This window comes from Zootoca vivipara, chromosome 9 (genome assembly GCF_965207765.1).
Source record: "Zootoca vivipara chromosome 9, rZooViv2.hap1.1, whole genome shotgun sequence".
In the NCBI taxonomy this organism is placed as follows: domain Eukaryota; kingdom Metazoa; phylum Chordata; class Lepidosauria; order Squamata; family Lacertidae; genus Zootoca; species Zootoca vivipara.
In genome coordinates, this window is record NC_142592.1 from 68429061 (window position 1) to 68447118 (window position 18058).

Genomic DNA, 18058 nt, shown 5'->3' on the forward strand with positions numbered 1-18058 from the left:
GGAGCTTTGCGCAAGCAGACTGGGATGGATTCTTGATCATTCGTGAAGGAGGGGGTTGGAACAGTTTTTACGATTCTATGAGCATTCAGAAAAGGGGAAAAATAATAATAATTATGAGAACTGGGGAACTGGAAAGGGACGTGTTCCATCTGCTGTATCTCGGCTAACTCCTCTCTGATGTTCCTCGCAGGGATCGAGCCCCACGGTAACATGGTGCTGAAACCAGCCCATTTCGCAGTGGAAACGATTGAGGCAGGATTGGGAGAGGTGCTGGTGTACATCGAAGACCCGGAAGGACACACAGAAGAGGTACTGGGCTCTGCAGCCTTCTGCCCTCCTGAAAGCCCCGAGTTTGGTGGGATCCTGCGCCTGATCAAACTGAAACGGGAGGCTCTACAGGCAAAAGACGCGGCTGGAAATCCAAGTCTCCCCACCTCCTGCATTACCAAGCAAGGATGGGGAGCATGCAGCCCTCCAGCTGTTTTTTTTATATATTAATTTTCCCATGAAAACAAAGAGTTAAACAGAGATAGATTAAAACATACATGAACATAAGCATGAACACATATCCAACTATCCACTTCTTGGGGATATCTTCCTAAGTAACAAAAATATTTGGCCTTTGTTCTGCCGAACTCAGCTTCCCCATCCCCCCTACTTTGGTTTTATTTATCAAATTCTTACATCTCTCGCTCTTCTAAGTCCAAACTTAATTTGCTTAAATATACTTCATCAGCATCCGAATAAACTCAGTTGTTACGGATGCATGTGTTACCACATATCTGTGAGTGTTTTTAAGGTTTTACAATACGTGTTAAGATATTACGAAAATTTACACCACTCCTTTTGGGTTTTCTGATCTTTTTGTTCTCTTACCCTTCCAGTTAACTTAGCCAAGTCTATATACCAGGCACCCCCAAACTTTGGCCCTCCAGATGTTTTGGACTACAATTCCCATCTTCCCTGACCACTGGTCCTGTTAGCTAGGGATCATGGGAGTTGTAGGCCAAAACATCTGGAGGGCCGCAGTTTGGGGATGCCTGCTATATACTGTACTCTATCATTTTGCGTCTCCAATCTTCAATTGATGGAATCTCTGGTGTCTTCCATCGCCGTGCCAGTAGCATTCTGGCTGCTGTGGTGGCATACATAAATATTCTTATGTCATCCTTTTTTTATTTCATTTCCAATTAAACCCAACAAGAATAACTCTGGCTTCTTCGGGAATGTATATTTTAGCAACTTTTTCAGGACTACAACCCCCATAATCCTTTGCCATTTCCCACGCCAGAGTCTAGCAACTAACGGAAGGCCCTGTATTGCGGGACACCGCAGTAGGGACAAGGGCGAGGGTGGGTCTTCCTAGGAAATAATGTCTCCTGCTTTCGTTCCTCATCCACCCAGGCCAAAGTGGTCGCCAACAACGACAAGAACCGGACGTATTCTGTCTCCTATGTGCCGAAAGTGGCTGGCTTGCATAAGGTGAGAGACCCTCCTCGTCTGTAAGCATGGAATCAGAGAAGTGTAGAGCTGGAAAGGACCCCCGGTAGAATAATAATAATAATAATAATAAATTATTATTATTATTTGACCCAGGTGGCACTGTGGTTAAACCACTGAGCCTAGGGCTTGCTGATCAGAAGGTCGGCGGTTCGAATCCCTGTGACGGGGTGAGCTCCCGTTGCTCGGTCCCAGCTCCTGCCAACCTAGCAGTTCGAAAGCACGTCAAAATGCAAGTAGATAAATAGGAACCGCTACAGCGGGAAGGTAAACGGCGTTTCCATGTGCTGTTCTGGCTTGCCAGAAGTGGCTTTGTCATGCTGGCCACATGACCTGGAAGCTGTACGCCGGCTCCCTCGGCCAATAATGCGAGATGAGCACGCAACCCCAGAGTCGGTCACGACTGGACCTAATGGTCAGGGGTCCCTTTACCTTTACCTAATATATTATTTATACCTCGCCCATCTGGCTGGGTTTCCCCAGGGCGGCTATCAACAGAATATTAAAAACAGAAATAAAACTTCAAACATTAAAAGCTTCCCTAAACAGGGCTGCCTTCAGATGTCTTCTAAAAGTCAGATAGTTGTTTCTTTCCTTGACATCTGATGGGAAGGCTTTCCACAGGGCAGGTGCCACCACCGAGAAGGCCCTCTGCCTGGTTCCCTGTAACCTCACTTCTCGCAGGGAGGGAACCGCCAGAAGGCCCTCGGAGCTGGACCTCAGTGTCCGGGCAGAACGATGGGGTGGAGATGCTCCTTCAGGTATACTGGACCGAGGCTGTTTAGGGCTTTAAAGGTCAGCACCAACACTTTGAATTGTGCTCGGAAACGTACTGGGAGCCAATGTAGGTCTTTCAGGACCGGTGTTAGGAGGTCTCGGCGGCCACTCCTAGTCACCAGTCTGGCTACCCCATTCTGGATTAGTTGTAGTTTCCGGGTCACCTTCAAAGGTAGCCCCATGTAGAGTGCATGGCAGTAGTCCAAGCGGGAGATAACCAGAGCATGCACCACTCTGGCAAGACAGTCCACGGGCAGATAGGGTCTCATCCTGCATTCCAGATGGAGCTGATAGACAGCCGTCCTGGACACAGAATTGACCTGCACCTCCATGGACAGCTGTGAGTCCAAAATGACTCCCAGGCTGCGCACCTGGTCCTTCAGGGGCACAGTTACCCCATTCAGGACCAGGGAATCCTCCACACCTGCCCGCCCCCTGTCCCCCCAAAACAGTACTTCTGTCTTGTCAGGATTCAACCTCAGTCTGTTAGCCGCCACCCATCCTCCAACAGCCTCCAGGCCACTCACACAGGACCTTCACTGCCTTCACTGGTTCTGATTTAAAAGAGATGTCCAACCCTTCGCAATGCAGGAATCTTCCCTCGCAGGAGCGTTGTTCCAACCTTTGATCATTCTGCCCCTTTCTGACCCTTTGCCAGGGTGTGCCAGTCCAGGCTGGTTCCCTCCCCATACCAAAAAAATCACCCTCTTCCCCCCACTGCTTTCCTGCTCTCCTAGGTCACGGTGCTCTTTGCCGGGCAGAATATCGACAAGAGCCCCTTCGAAGTCAACGTGGGCATGGCCCTGGGGGATGCCAACAAGGTGACGGCCCGGGGGCCAGGCCTGGAGCCCGTGGGCAACGTGGCTCACAAGCCCACCTACTTTGACATCTACACGGCAGGTAAGTGGCCAGGCAGATGCCCCTGAGCCCGACTGAGTGCCCCCAGCACCTGATACATCCAGGTAGACTGCCCCTGAACGTGGAAGCTCCATGGCTAATTGCCGTCAATGGGCATTTCCCCTGGGGGTTGCTAGACCTCCAACTCTTGACTTGGAAGTCTCCAAGCTTGCCTGCACGGTGCCCCCATTGCAGGAGGCAGGGAGAGCGCTTTGTCCTCCAGATGGGCGAGAGTGCCAATAATAATAATAATAATAATAATAATAATAATAATTATTATTATTATTATTATTATTATTAAAGAAGATTGTGTATGTAGCTTGCGAGCTTCAGCTCAGCAGGAAATGGCTGCAAAGCATAGCTTAGACCAGGCATAGACCAGACATCCCCAAACTTCGGCCCTCCAGATGTTTTGTCCTACAACTCCCATGATCCCTAGCTAACAGGACCAGTGGTCAGGGAAGATGGGAATTGTAGTCCAAAAGATCTAGAGGGCCGAAGTTTGGGGATGCCTGGCATAGACAAACTCGACCTTCCAGATGTTTTGGGACTACAACTCACATGATCCCTAGCTAACAGGGCCAGTGGTCAGGGATGATGGGAGTTGTAGTCCCATCGGGTCGAGTTTGCCTATGCCTGGCTTAGACTCTGCAGGTCTGAGCTCATCCGCTCCTCATTCCCAATTAACTTCCGTCTCCAGGGTCTTTCCCAGTGACATCACCAGGGGCGATCCATAGCTCTTAGTTCCAGGCTGTGAGATCTCAGAGTCTGGGAATCTCCTCACTTGGCAACCCCAATATCCCAGCAGGAACTTCTTCCACCCCTTCCCAAAGCCATTTGAAACACGGATCGTGGGCCTCCTCGGGGGAAACGGCCGGGAGGGCGCAGATGGGGCCGGCATCCATGGGAAGGGCGGGGCACCTGGCACACGATTCTTCCGATAGCCAGAGTCCTTGAACTGTCAAGTTGGAAGGTACCCCCAGAGGTCATCCAGCCCAACCCCCTGTGAGGACAGGGGTCAAACACTAGATGGAGTGGATGGTGTGTGTGTGGGGGGGGGTTTGGATCCTGAGCCATGCCCCTCATGCCGCCTCTGCCCCACAGGTGCGGGGACCGGAGACGTGGGAGTGGTGATCGTGGACCCCCAGGGCCGCCGTGACACCGTGGAGGTGGTACTGGAGGACAAGGGTGACAGCATCTTCCGCTGCACTTACCACCCCGTCTTGGAGGGTCCGCACACCCTCTACGTCACCTTTGCGGGGGCTCAGATCCCCAAAAGCCCCTTCACGGTCAACATCTCAGAAGGTAAGTCCGTCTGCCGCTTCTCTCCAGGGGAACCCCTTCCTGTTCCTTCCTTCCTTCCTTCCTTCCTTCCTTCCTTCCTTCCTTCCTTCCTTCCTTCCTTCCTTCCTTCCTCCCTCCCTCCCTCCCTCCCTCCCTCCCTCCCTCCCTCCCTCCCTCCCTCCCTCCCTCCCTCCCTCCCCCTCCACATCTCCATGCTTGGCTTTCACCTCCAAAATACCACCCTAATAATTTCCTTAACACTCAACCAGCAGAAAGAAGCCTTTGCCGTCCTGAGAGTGTCGAGGCAGTGTGGGGTAGTGGTTAGAGCGTCAGACTACTAGGACCTGGGAAAGACCAGGGTTCAAATCGTTCCCCCCCCCGGCCCTGAAGCTCACTGGGGGACCTGGGGGGGCAGTGCCTGCCTCTCAGCCTAAGCTACCTGCCTCACAGGGTTGTCGTGAAAGTTGAAAGGGGAGGAGGAGAATTGTGTGTGGGATGATAAATAAATGAATAAATTAAATCGTCGTCATCAAGGGGAGCCCATGTGGTATAGTTGGTAGAACTCTGGATCCAGGGAGACCTGGGTTCAAATCTCTATTTGGGCACAAAGGGAGGGCGACCCTGGGCTGTTGCAATATCCCAGCTGGACCCTACTTCACAGGGCTGTTGTGAGAAAGCAAACAGCATAACCTCATGGATGCTGCCCCAAGATCTTTGGAGAAAAAGTGGAAAATAATAATAATAATAATAATAATAATAATAATAATAATAATAATAATAATACGGTGGTATCTCGACTTATGAACTACTCGACAACCGAATTTTTTGACTTACAAGTGGGGCAAATGGCTGCACGCTTACAAATTTCTCGACATCCGAACGGAAACCGCGGCGGTTTTAGATAGGGTTTTTTTTTTACTTACGAATTTTTAGATGGGGTTGATTCGACTTACAAATTTTTCCGTTTCCAATGCATTCCTATGGGAAATTGCGTTTCCAATGGCGCTTTTCGACTTAACGAATTTTTCGACCTACAAAGGTGCCTTCGGAACGGATTAAATCCACTGTAGTAGTAGTAGTAGTAGTAGTAGTAATAATAATAATAATAATAATAATAATAATAATAATAATAATAATAATAATTCCCTTTGTACCTTAATAGGGTAGGGCGTTCTCAACCTTTTTGGATCAAAGGGTTGACAGGTTTGGAAATATAAGAAACCATTGTGGTCACCATATACCCATTTCACAGAAGAAAAACCAGTGGTGTGCAGACCCCCCACTCCTCCCAAAACCTGTTATAACCCCTCAAACCCCACTGCAAGCAGATAAAAGACCCCAACCCCAAAATAAAACACTTGGAGAAGGGGCCATTTTGGGGACCCCAGTAAGAGGGAGTGGGGAGCCAGGTTGCCTCTGTTTCTCTCCAATATCGGGCTAACAGAGAGTATAGGGGCCCAGACCCTTGGGTGGGCGAGGGGTGCCCCTTCCTGGGGTCCAGACTCCATGGTACCCCAAACCGTTACCAAGCAATGAGGCTTGTCCAAAGAGAAGCCATTTTGCAACAGTGCGTCCTACCTTCTCCAGGTAGGAGTTTGGGGTCCCAGATGGGGCTACCAGCCCCCCCCCCAGGCCCACAATGAGGGCAGGCAGGGCCCCCCAGAAGTGTGATTGGCACATCCATTCACCAAATTGAACTTTTTATCGGCAAACTCTGCGTTTTGAACGCAATAGGCTCTTTGTCAGCGATGGGAATTTTTCCTGGCCTCCTATAAAAGGATGTCATATAGAGGAGGGAGAAAGGTTGTTTTCTGCTGCTCCAGAGAAGCGGACACGGAGCAATGGATTCAAACTACAAGAAAGAAGATTCCACCTAAACATTAGGAAGAACTTCCTGACAGTAAGAGCTGTTCGGCAGTGGAATTTGCTGCCAAGGAGTGTGGTGGAGTCTCCTTCTTTGGAGGTCTTTAAGCAGAGGCTTGACAGCCATATGTCATGAATGCTTTGATGGTGTTTCCTGCTTGGCAGGGGGTTGGACTGGATGGCCCTTGTGGTCTCTTCCAACTCTATGATTCTATGATTCCTGCGTGAGGAATTTATCTTTATTAATTTCCTTTTGGTTTCTGGGCTGAGATTGAAGCTGCCCTCCTTAATTTCCCCATTCAGGCCTCTGTGCCATCTTGGATGGCATTGCTTCTGTCTTGGCCAAAGTGTCTCGCAAAATCCCTACCCAATATAGTCCATATGCCCCCCTCCCTTGCATTTTGCATGTTCCTAGGAAACACGCCTGCAGAAAGGTCTGGAATCTCACAGCCAGCTCCCCTCTCTCCTTTGCAATGAAAAACAGGAATCTGTGACACACTAGAAGCTTCCTGACAACAGCATTCCCCTGGGCACGCAGCTGAGCTCTCCTCTCTAGCCTTAGTCCTCATTTTCTCACAAAAAACCCCCAACACTGTGTGTTTTAACCTGCAAAACCTTTGCCATTTTGTATCCTCTTTGGGATCACCGCACAACAGCCCTCCGAGGTCGGTTCTTAGGCTGCCGTCCTACTAGGGCCTGAGTTCAACTGCCCTAAATGGGACCTACTTCTGAGCCTTATGGCTGCTGCGACCATTTTACAGGTCTGCAAACCGAGTCCGAAGGACAGTGACTTTCCCAAGGTCTTCCCGTGAGTTAGCAGGCTTGCAAACTCTTTCCCCTTAATCCCGGCTATTTGGGGATAGGTTGTGCTTCCTTCCTCGAAAGTGAACGCACTCTGTGCGAGCTCAGAAGCTCAGAGTCTGACTGTTTTTTTGCAAGCAGATCCCAGGGTGGGGAACCAAGGGTGGGGAACTGGATCAGGCCAGTGGGCTGAATCCACAGCTGGCTCCACCTGTGGGGGGCCACGTTTGACTCAAAAGTGCCCACCTGTCAATCACCTGATTTCAGGTGATTCAACTTTGGAGGAAGAATGGGGAGTGCACTTTTAGCATGCTCCGGGTTCCTCTTTTCCCACTTTTTTTTTTAAAAAATAATTTTTATTGAATTTTACATAGAGAGAAAAAGAAAAAGAAAAAAAGGAAAATTTAAAAAAGAAATACAAAAATACAAAAAACAAAAATGTCAATGTTATCACATCTTATTTCTTCAAATTTCTTCCCTTCCCCTTCTTACAGTCCTTATTAATAATTAACTCTTACTATTTCCAAATCTTAGCTAGACACCATAAAATTACTTCTTGTGTCCCATTTCATAGCCTCATTCTTAAATAATTCTTATTCATTTTGTATAGAAGAGTGAAGGAAAGATAGAAAGAAAAAAACCCAAAATAAAAATAAAAAGACATAAGACATAATCTTATTTTCCAATTTCTAATCTAAATATTTCGGACTTCCTCATTTTCCACTTCTTGAGTTACTTATTAATCACTAATTATTGCAGTTTCCAAATCTAAAATTACCTTCTTTCTTCCAATTTACAACTTCTTTTAAACCATTTACCCTTCATACATCTCTTTACCTTTATTGCAGCCCGGTCTTGAATTAGGGTTGTGGCTGTGAGTTGACTTTACAGGTGGGTGTGGCTGGGGGAAAAACAGCCTTGCGGGCCAAATTAGGATGCCCGAGGTTTCTTTCTTCTTTATTGAATTTTCTTTTTTGAGTTCATACACTGCCCTAGACCCGGAGGTCTCAGGGCGGTTCACGGGACAAAATCCAAATATTGAACCACAAGATGATTTCCCCGTGCTTGCCTTAGGTAAATGACTAGGAGATCAGCATTCCCATTACACAGATGGGCAAACTGAGGCCAAGAGCCCATTGCTTCCTCATCATGCCGGGTGCCAGTCTGTCTGCTTGGGGGTGGGGAGGCTTCCAGCCGGGAATGGAGCTCTCCCTGCTTCACCACCCCATCAAACATCACTAACTCATCCTCTCCTTTCTCCTCGGACCCTCCAGCGCCGTTCCCCCTGCCTCCGCCCGGCGTCTCCCCCATCCAGATCATCCCTCAGTCCGTCCGCACCCCGCCCGCCGACAAGGCCAAGAAAATCCCACCCCCCACCATGCCCAAGCCACGCAAACCAAGTTAGTAAGAGCAGGCCTGGCAAAGCCTCGCTTGTGCCCGCGCTTCCTGGCATGAGATGGCCCGGCAATGGCATGGAACGGGCAGAGCCACCGTGTCATCGTCCCCAACCCAGACTCCTGTTTCATTTGTTTGTTTGTTTGATTGCTTGGTTCATGGGGTGGGGGAGAAGATTCATACGTTTTCAGCCCTGCATCCGCAGAGACTGCTAGGCAGTTTGCAAGGCAGTGAAAGACAAGCCCTTGCAAGACCTCAGCTGCTTGGACTGCCAGCTATACCAGGCGAGAAAGCCTCCCCAAATAAAGATGAATGTGCTACCCAAAATGTTAATTTTATTTCAAACAACCCCGGTAATAAGTGGGTTGGCCATTCAAAGAATGGCAAAAAGTAATAACAAAGTTCATCTGGCAAGGGGGAAAAAACCCCAAGAATTAAATATAAATTACTTACAGATACAGTACTAAAGAAAGAGGAGGTTTTTCTCTGTGAGATTTGAAATTATATTATGAAGCATCTTGCCTATGTTGGTTAAGGGATTGGATTTTGTTTAAAAATACAGATCTTTTAGATCTGAAAGGATATGAGAAATCCTCCCCATTACCCTCAACCAAGGGGTCCCCCCCTTCTCAGCTTGGGGGTCCCAGCCCAGCAACTCTGTCAGACTGACCCCAGTGCCTTCCTTGATCTGCCTCGGGAGTTTTGGGTTCTGCATGGCATCGTGCTGCCCCCAACCAAGCCCTCTCCCATAGCTGCCCCTTTCCCACGTGCCTGTCGCTTGTGGCATGGACTTTAGGACGTGCATTTGAGAGATGTGCCTGCAGTAAAGGACCGGCATGCTTCACTTTGAGCTGCTGTGCCGCCTGCGAGCCGCAGCCTTTCCCCTAAGCGTCCCTGCAGCTTTTGCCTCCTCTGCCAATCTAAGGGGCACCCATCCACCGTGGGATGTGATCCATGAGAGGCAGTCAAGTACAACATTCCTTGAAATGCTAGAGAAGACATGTGAGGGGATCATAGCTGCCAAGTTATCCCTTTTTTTAAGGGATTTTCCCTTATGCTGAATAGGCTTCCTCGCGAGAAAAGGGAAAACTTGGCAGCTATGGAGGGGATGTTTGGTTCAGCCAGTCAAAACTTCCTGTTCCTCCTGGCTGGAGCATCCTTCCTTTTTGCATGTGATAGAAGGTGGGCGTGACCTCACCTGTCCAGGTAACAAAAGGACGAGTCACACAGCAACTTCTCTCTCTTTTGACTTCCTCCTTCGTTTGATCAGCTTTTTAGCTAGGACTGCCCTGCTAGCTGTTCAGCTAGCAGAGGCACTTGGGGTTATTCCCCCATATGGGGTAGATCCACATGTACATATTCGTAACTAAGTCTGTGAACTGTCGTAAGTAAACTTCTTTGATTGACTTTGAGTAAGATTGTGGCGTCTTTTAAGAGGGATTCAAGGGAACTTACCAGGAACGTACAATTCAATCTGAAACAGGCTGAATTGTATAACAGTGAGAGGCTCAAACGAGCCTGCAACCAGCTATCTGCTGAGCATGTAGAAAGGGGGGATGCAAACTCTGCTAAGTGAAGGAACTTGCTAGCGCAAGTTAGGAAGGATATTAATAAACAATATATCCTCTCCTGCCACCCTGAACATTCCCACATCCACCCTCTCATTTTCATCAACCACTGCCAGCATGGCCAACAATTGTTATGTCGGTGGGAGTCCAGTAGCACCTCAGGGTGGGGGGGGAGCACCAGGCTGACTGTCCCTGCACTAAACCATCATTGCTAATTCATTTCCCTCCATCTTCCCCTCCACCTACCCCCAATGTCGTTCTTTCCCCTCTTTCATACATGTAAATATCCTTTAAAGGTGCTCGCCTGATACAACTGGGGAGAAGGACCCCACATTGGTCTAGGGCTCTAGGCCATTGCTCTTCAACTGGCCGTTACTGGGTCGTGGCCCCGATTGTGGAGTTGTTGCAGCACGATCAGCATAAGGGCATGTGCTTAAAAAGTTAAGAAATGGGTGCCCAGGTGCATGTTTGGGTTCCAGGTGAGTCCTGGATCGGAAAAGATGGAAGGTTACAAAATTAGGCCCAAGAGAAGGTGGTTTAAGGCTTCGTGATTCTCTGCAAAGCGGGTTTCTGGGGAATAAGAAGAACATAAAAAGAGCTTGCTGGATCAGGCCACTGGCCCACTTAGTCCAATATCCTGTTCTCACAGTGGTTAACCAAATGCCCCAATGGGAAACCCGCCAGCAGGATCTGAACTCAAGAGCCCTCTCCCGTTCTGTGATTTCTAGTAGCTAGGAATTCAGAAGCATTGCTGTCTAGGAGCCATCGATAGCCCTTTCCTCCATGAATTTGTATAGTCCTCTTAAAAGAGGACTTTAAAAAAGTCGGTGGCCCTCTCTGCCTCCTGTGGCAGGGAGTTCCACAGCTTAACCTCAACCTCCCAGCATTTAGCTTCACTGGCTGTCTGTGAGTTCTGACGTTATGAGACAGGAAGGAAACCTTTCCTCGCTCCCACGTTCTCCATGCTTATTTTTACGCACCTCTATGATGCCCCCGATTACTCGCCTCGTTTCTAAGCTAAAACGTTCCCATACGCTGCAACTTTTCTCCATCGGAGAGTTGCTGCATCCCATTGCTCATTTGGGCTGCCCCTTTCTGAACCTAAACGGCGTGGGGTTTTTTTTAGTTTCGCTTGCAACAGTGGGTCAGCGATGACCCCGCGGAGCTGTGGGCAACTGATGTAGGGCACACGTTGTGACTTATATAGTTTTAAGCAAAAAGCAGAAAGGGAAACCCATGCCCGATGCCTGAAAAACTCCAACTAGAGCCATCTAAAAGGGTTCCCTTTTTCGGAGGGAATAGCTGGTGCTTCAAATGGGCTGGATCTCCTCCACTGCCGATGACCCTTCTGCTTGTCTTGCTCACGAGTCCTGCATGGAGGGTCTCTTTCGAGATGACCCGGGCCCAGGTGTGCAAATGTCTGTTTGGGTGGCGCCCTGGGTACCTTGGCAACATTTTGCGGGTGGCAGGCATGTGGCACTCTTTGTGTGCCTTGCCTGGCGAATCCCAGCCCTCTCCCGAGAGCGCCGTTGCGCATCTGGCGAAGCCAGGTGCGTGGAGAGTGAACCACGTGGCCGGAACCCCACTTTGCCTTCTAACCTGCGCTTTTTCTCTCCTCCTCCGCAGCGTGCAGCCCCAATGCCTGCCGGGCCATGGGTCGCGGGCTCCAGCCCAAGGGGGTGCGAGTGAAGGAGGTGGCGGACTTCAAGGTGTACACTAAAGGCGCTGGCACCGGGGAGCTGAAAGTCGTGGTCAAGGGACCAAGTAAGTGCTGGGAAATTTGCCCCAATCGAGGCCGGCTCTGCCCTTTCTTTTCAAATTAATTTATTTGGTTTTACATATTAACATGTACTGTACATTCTTACCACGACACCTTAAAATTTTATATCCAACATAAATCATACAAAAACAAGATTCGAAGGAATTCTCCTGGACTTCTATCCTCCCCTTTGTGGGTCCTATTATTAAATTCTTCCTGCATCTTTTATGATTGTCTAAACTTTTTCCGTTATGTCCAAAATTCACCATTAAACTACTGGTACAAGTGTTGTTCCAATCCTACTAACGGTTTTAGCTATTTACAATGGCTTTAAAGATAAATTATATTTTTCCCCCATTCCTTATTAAAATTTTGGCCTTCCTGATTTCTGATTTTTCCAGTCATTTTTGCCATTTGAGCATAGTCCATCAACTTAGTCGGCCATTCTTCTCTGGTAGGAATTTTATCTTCTTTCCACCTCTGGGCCAATAACACACGCGCAGCTGTTGTCGCACACATAAATAGTCTTTTCTGCTCCTTTGGGATTTCAGCACCTACGATTCCTAATAGAAAAGCTTCTGTTATAATAATAATAATAATAATAATAATAATAATAATAATAATAATAATATATTATTTATACCCCGCCTGCCCATCTGGCTGGGTTTCCCCCACCACTCTGGGCGGCTTCCAACAGAAAAATGAAATAAAATAATCTATTAAACATTAAAAGCCTCCCTAAACAGGGCTGCCTTCAGATGTCTTCTAAAAATCTGGTAGCTGTTTCTCTTTGACATCTGATGGGAGGGTGTTCCACAGGGCGGGTGCCGCCACCGAGAAGGCCCTTTGCCTGGTTCCCTGTGGCCTCACTTCTCGCAATGGGGGAACCTCCAGAAGGCCCTCGGAGCTGGACCTCAGTGTCCGGGCAGAACGATGGGGGTGGAGACGCTCCTTCAGGTATACTGGACCGAGGCCATTTAGGGCTTTAAAGGTCAGCGCCAACACTTTGAATTGTGCTCGGAAACGTACTGGGAGCCAATGTAGATCTTTCAAGACCGGTGTTATGTGGTCTCGACGGCCGCTCCCAGTCACCAGTCTAGCTGCCGCATTCTGGATTAGTTGTAGTTTCCGGGTCACCTTCGAAGGTAGCCCCACGTAGAGCGCATTGCAGTAGTCCAAGCGGGAGATAACTAGAGCATTCACCACTCTTGCTAGACAGTCTGCAGGCAGGTAGGGTCTCAGCCTGCGTACCAGATGGAGCTGATAGACAGCTGCCCTGTTTTTTTAAACCTTTTTTTTCAATTCATCATATATCATTTCCCAGAATACTTTTGTCACCTTACGTGTTCACCACATATGATAAAAGGTGCCTTCTTCTTCTTTACATTTCCAGCAGATATTTGTACCTGTCTTATACATTTCCGCTAACTTACTGGGAGTTAAATAACAGAGAGGCCGGCTCTGCTCTTAGGCAGGGTGAAATAGCCGCCTCGGGCGGCAGATGGAGAGGGAGGGCAGGGCAGCGGACTCTCATTTCCCCCACAGGCTCGTAAGTGCAGGAGGGTGCCTGGTACCCAGACTGCCAGTGGCTGCTGTGGGTGCAGGATGCTGCGGCCTGATTGCTGGCAGGAGCGAGGCCTTGTCAGCATGTGACGCCTGCGCTCAGGGATCCACAGTGGTTGTTGATTTGCTGCCAGGACAAATCCAAGGTGTCGTTGCTATTAGTATACAAAGCTCTTGATAAACAGTTGACCTACAAAATCGCCTTGCCCCAAATGTGCCCTTTTCGACTGGAGGAATTGGCACCGCTACGGGTACCGTACCTGCTCCTCATTTGTAAGAACGTGATTGCTTAGCGTGGCAGTGCCTGAACTTTGGAACTCCCTGCCTCTTGATGTCAAGCGCTCTTTCTGGCACCTGCTAAAACATTCTTGTTTTAGGCACCCAGATTCTTAGAAACGCCGATGAAAATGTTAACCTGTTTTAGTATTTTAACTTCTTGCCCGTTTTAAAGTATTGTCAATCTTTCTTGATTTATCTTTCTGCAAATTGCTTTGAGGTCCGGTCCCACCCCCACCCCCCGGCAATCAAGCAGTGTATGAATCTTATTAAATAGATAAAGGTTCGTGGAAAAAGGTGGAAGAATGAAATTGAATCCAGGGAAGAAATCGGCCAACCAATCGCTCGATTGGCTGGGCACTTTGTACATGCCCAGGTTCCTGTATCCCTTCCATTCACATCTTTGCTCCTGAACCGTTTTCGCAGAAGGCACTGAGGAGCTGGTGAAGGTTCGGGACGTTGGCGACGGGGTGTACGAATGCGACTACTACCCGACGGTCCCCGGGAAATACGTGGTGTCCATCACATGGGGCGGCTACGCCATCCCGAGGAGGTAAGAACAAGGCCGTGTGCAGCACGGCGTGATCCTGCGCATGCATAAGTGGTGCCCGAGGCGAGCGGAATTGAAGCTCTTGAGAGTCTCGGCTGCCTTTCTTTCTCAAAGCAAGCTTCTGGTCCTCATTGATGTGAAAATATTTGGCTGATTAATATTCCGCAGCCTGATTAGTACTCGACAGCCTTTTAAATGTGTTTGCACGAGGGTTATGGTTTTGTTGTTTCTGTTGTGGCTATTTATTTGTGCTTTATTTAGTATTTTTATCTTGTGAATCGCCCTGAGATCTTTTGATGAAGGGCAGTATACAACCAACAAACACACAAGACGTAACCGGCTGTGCTCTTATATAAATAAAATATATTATTCACTATATCATATCAAATAACTTAGAGAGTTCAACGGAAATAACTCATAAAGTTCAATGGAGTAAGCCGAAGACCCAGTAGATCTAGCAACTACTACTATGCCATAAGATCCACAATCTTATTACATCACATATGAACTTGTACAAGTGATGAAGCCCAGGACAGCGACAAAAGGCCAGTATTACAGAAATCCTTGTCTAGACTCTGTGAAAGGATTCTGTTGAACTTTAACAAGCTCCCATGTGGATTGTTTAGACTTTATGAACATACAAAGATACAGGTGGAATAGACACTAGTGCATGTATCGACCTCGTGAATGAACTGATCTGTGAATGAACTGATTTACTGGGTCTTCTGCTTACTCCGTTGAACTTTATGAGTTATTTCCGTTGAACTCTAGAAGTTATTTGATATAATATACAGCGGTACCTTGACATCCGAACTACTCAACTTCCGAAGTTTTATTGACTTCCGAAGTTGACAAACCCAGAAGTTTTTTCGCCGCACGCGCATTCTGCGCCTGCAAAATCTCATTTCGCGCATGCGCAGAACAGGCACTTCAACAGCCGAAGACTTCGACTTACGAAGACGGCCGTGGAACGGATCGTCTTTGTAAGTCGAGGTACCACTGTAGTGAATAATACATTTTATTTATGTAAGAGCACAGCCGGTTACTTCTTTTGTGTTTGTTGAGCGTATTTTACATAACCACAGGTTTGATGTTGTTTTGCAAGGGCAGTATACAACAACAGCATTTCTTTGAAAAGGGAAATGTCTAGTGAAATCTCTGCAGCCAGGAGGACTGGAGAAAATGCTCAACTCTACAACTCTACAACTCTATGGGTGTTCTAAGAATTCTGCAAAATGAGAAAAATATTTGCACTTTTTTTATGCCACAAAACTCGATTTGGGTGTTGCTTGAGGGCGCTAGTGGATTCTAGGGTGGCTGGTTCCAGCTTGCAGGACTGGCTCCCAGCCTGGCTCCCAATCTTGGTGTGGTGTGGACTTAAATCTTTTTCTTTCCGCCCCCCCCCAGTCCCTTTGAGGTGCAGGTGGGACCAGAGGCTGGAGTGCAGAAGGTGAGGGCCTGGGGCCCTGGCTTGGAGACTGGCGTGGTGGGCAAGTCGGCAGATTTCGTCGTCGAGGCAATTGGCACAGAAGTGGGCACCCTTGGTAAGTCACAGGGGGGGGGCAAGGTGGATTGGGCTGGGTGCGGTTGGGGGGGGGCGCACTCTTGAAGCCACCACTGTGAAACACCAGTGAAGCAAAATCTAGTAATTTTCAGGAGTGCTCTTATTCGGGTTGCTTAATTTGGGATGAAACATTGGCGTTATCTACAGCCCAATTGCTTGGGTTTTAATAATAATTTATTAGTATTTATACCTCGCCCATCTGGCTGGGTTTCCCCAGCGACTCTGGGCAGCTCCCAACAGAATATGAAAAACATAATAAATACATCAAGCATCAAAAACTTCCCTAAACAGGGCTGCCTTCAGGTGTCTACTAAAAGTCAGGTAGTTGTTTATTTCCTTGACATCTGATGGGAGGGTGTTCCACAGGGCGGGCGCCACCACCGAGAAGGCCCTCTGCCTGGTTCCCTGTAACCTTGCAGGGAGGGAACCGCTAGAAGGCCCTCGGAGCTCGATCTTTAGATGATTCCAGTGCTTTATCACGAATCGCTCCTGCTAGCAGCAAACTCAAGTGTTGCGTGCAGAAAGAAATTGGGGGAACAATTGTTCATAGAATCATAGAGTTGGGAGAGACCACAAGGGCCATCCAGTCCAACCCCCTGCCAAGCAGGAAACACCATCAAAGCATTCCTGACAGATGGCTGTCAAGCCTCTGCTTAAAGACCTCCAAAGAAGGAGACTCCACCACACTCCCTGGCAGCAAATTCCACTGCCTAACAGCTCTTACTGTCAGGAAGTTCTTCCTAATGTTTAGGTGGAATCTTCTTTCTTGAAGTTTGAATCCATTGCTCCGTGTCGGCTTCTCTGGAGCAGCAACCTTTTGTGAAGCAACTTGTGAAGCAACTTTTTTAAAATTCAGGACACGTAAAAGGAAGCCAGTCTATGGAACTCCCTTCCACAAGGGGGCAAGCGAGGGCCACACACTTGGCTGGCTTTCAAAGGGGATTAGATGCATTTATGGAGGAGAGAGCTATCAATGGTTGCTAGCCACAGGGCCGTCTCAAGCATGTCGGGCGCCCTGGCGCCGTGGTGCGGAGATCGCTCCGGCGCCCCCGCCCTGGTGGGTGGGCGCACGGCTTCCATGCCCTGTCGCCCCGCGCCACCCAGCCTACCCCTAGAGCCGGCCCTGGCTAGCCAGGATAACTACCGGTATGCTCTGCCTCCACAATGCTTCTGAATCCCAGTTGCTGGAGCTCACAGGAGTTACTCTGCTGCTCAGATCCTGCTTTCAGGCTCCCCATAATGGGCATCTGGCTGGCCACTGTGAGAACTGGAATGAATGGACCACCGGCCTGATCCATCAGGCTCTACTTATGTTCTTGAAAGGGGAGGTATCGACATATCTACAGAACGGCAGAAGTAGCGTTGAATGATAAAACTTAAATACCAGGCAGGGGCCACAGCCTAAGCCCAAACCGGCAAGAAACCCAAATCTTGAAAGCCATTGACAACCGAGCCTGCTCTGTGGCTGTGGGCAGTGCCGGATTTATGTATAAGCTCAACAAGCTGTAGCTTAGGGCCCCACTCTCTTGGCCCCCCCCCCAAAAAAAAATTAAAGAAAAAAACCCTGGATGTACATTTCCAAAATATAAGATAAAGGAACCAATAAAATAAAGCCTACATACAGCAACAGTGTTTGTGTTGTGTAGGCTCCTATGATGTAAGTCATGGGCCCCGCTTGCTAGCCTGCTCCCTAAAATATCCCTGGTTTGCTCCTTTCTATATATAGGGTAGGGACCCAGGTGGCGCTGTGGGTTAAACCACTGAGCCTAGGGCTTGCTGATCAGAAGGTCGGCAGTTCAAATCCCTGTGACGGGGTGAGCTCCCGTTGCTCGGTCCCAGCTCCTGCCAACCTAGCAGTTCGAAAGCACGTCAAAGTGCAAGTAGATAAATAGGAACCGCTATAGCGGGAAGATAAACGGCGTTTCCGTGTGCTGCTCTGGTTCGCCAGAAGCGGCTTAGTCATGCTGTCCACATGACCTGGAAGCTGTATGCCGGCTCCCTCGGCCAATAATGTGAGATGAGCGCGCAACCCCAGAGTCGGTCACGACTGGACCTAATGGTCAGGGGTCCCTTTACCCTTTACCTTTATATATAGGATGCCTACATTCTGCATGGACTGGTTGCAGGGCAACATGGGCAAATGGCTTGAGATCCCTATGAGGTCCATCAATGACCATATAGCATATATTCAAGACAAAAAAACAGCAGCAATTCATTGTTGACAAAGGACAGCTGGACATATCAAGGACCCCATTACCTTC

General features: G+C 48.6%; 1 protein-coding gene across 6 annotated transcripts in view; it reads left to right on the top strand.

Moving 5' to 3' along the window:
• Nucleotides 1-18058, top strand: part of FLNC (filamin C) — a 130327-nt gene that overhangs the window by 44613 nt on the left and 67656 nt on the right. For 4 of the 6 annotated variants that reach the window (XM_060279264.2, XM_060279265.2, XM_035128538.3 and 1 more), the window contains exons 5-11: nucleotides 191-309; nucleotides 1405-1482; nucleotides 3015-3177; nucleotides 4279-4479; nucleotides 11712-11849; nucleotides 14110-14236; nucleotides 15641-15777. In XM_060279264.2, the coding sequence (XP_060135247.2) occupies nucleotides 191-309; nucleotides 1405-1482; nucleotides 3015-3177; nucleotides 4279-4479; nucleotides 11712-11849; nucleotides 14110-14236; nucleotides 15641-15777 (963 nt within the window). Of the gene's footprint in view, nucleotides 1-190; nucleotides 310-1404; nucleotides 1483-3014; nucleotides 3178-4278; nucleotides 4480-8396; nucleotides 8523-11711; nucleotides 11850-14109; nucleotides 14237-15640; nucleotides 15778-18058 lie in introns of all 6 variants that reach the window. The other 2 variants (XM_088676511.1, XM_088676512.1) reach the window with 1 other exon arrangement.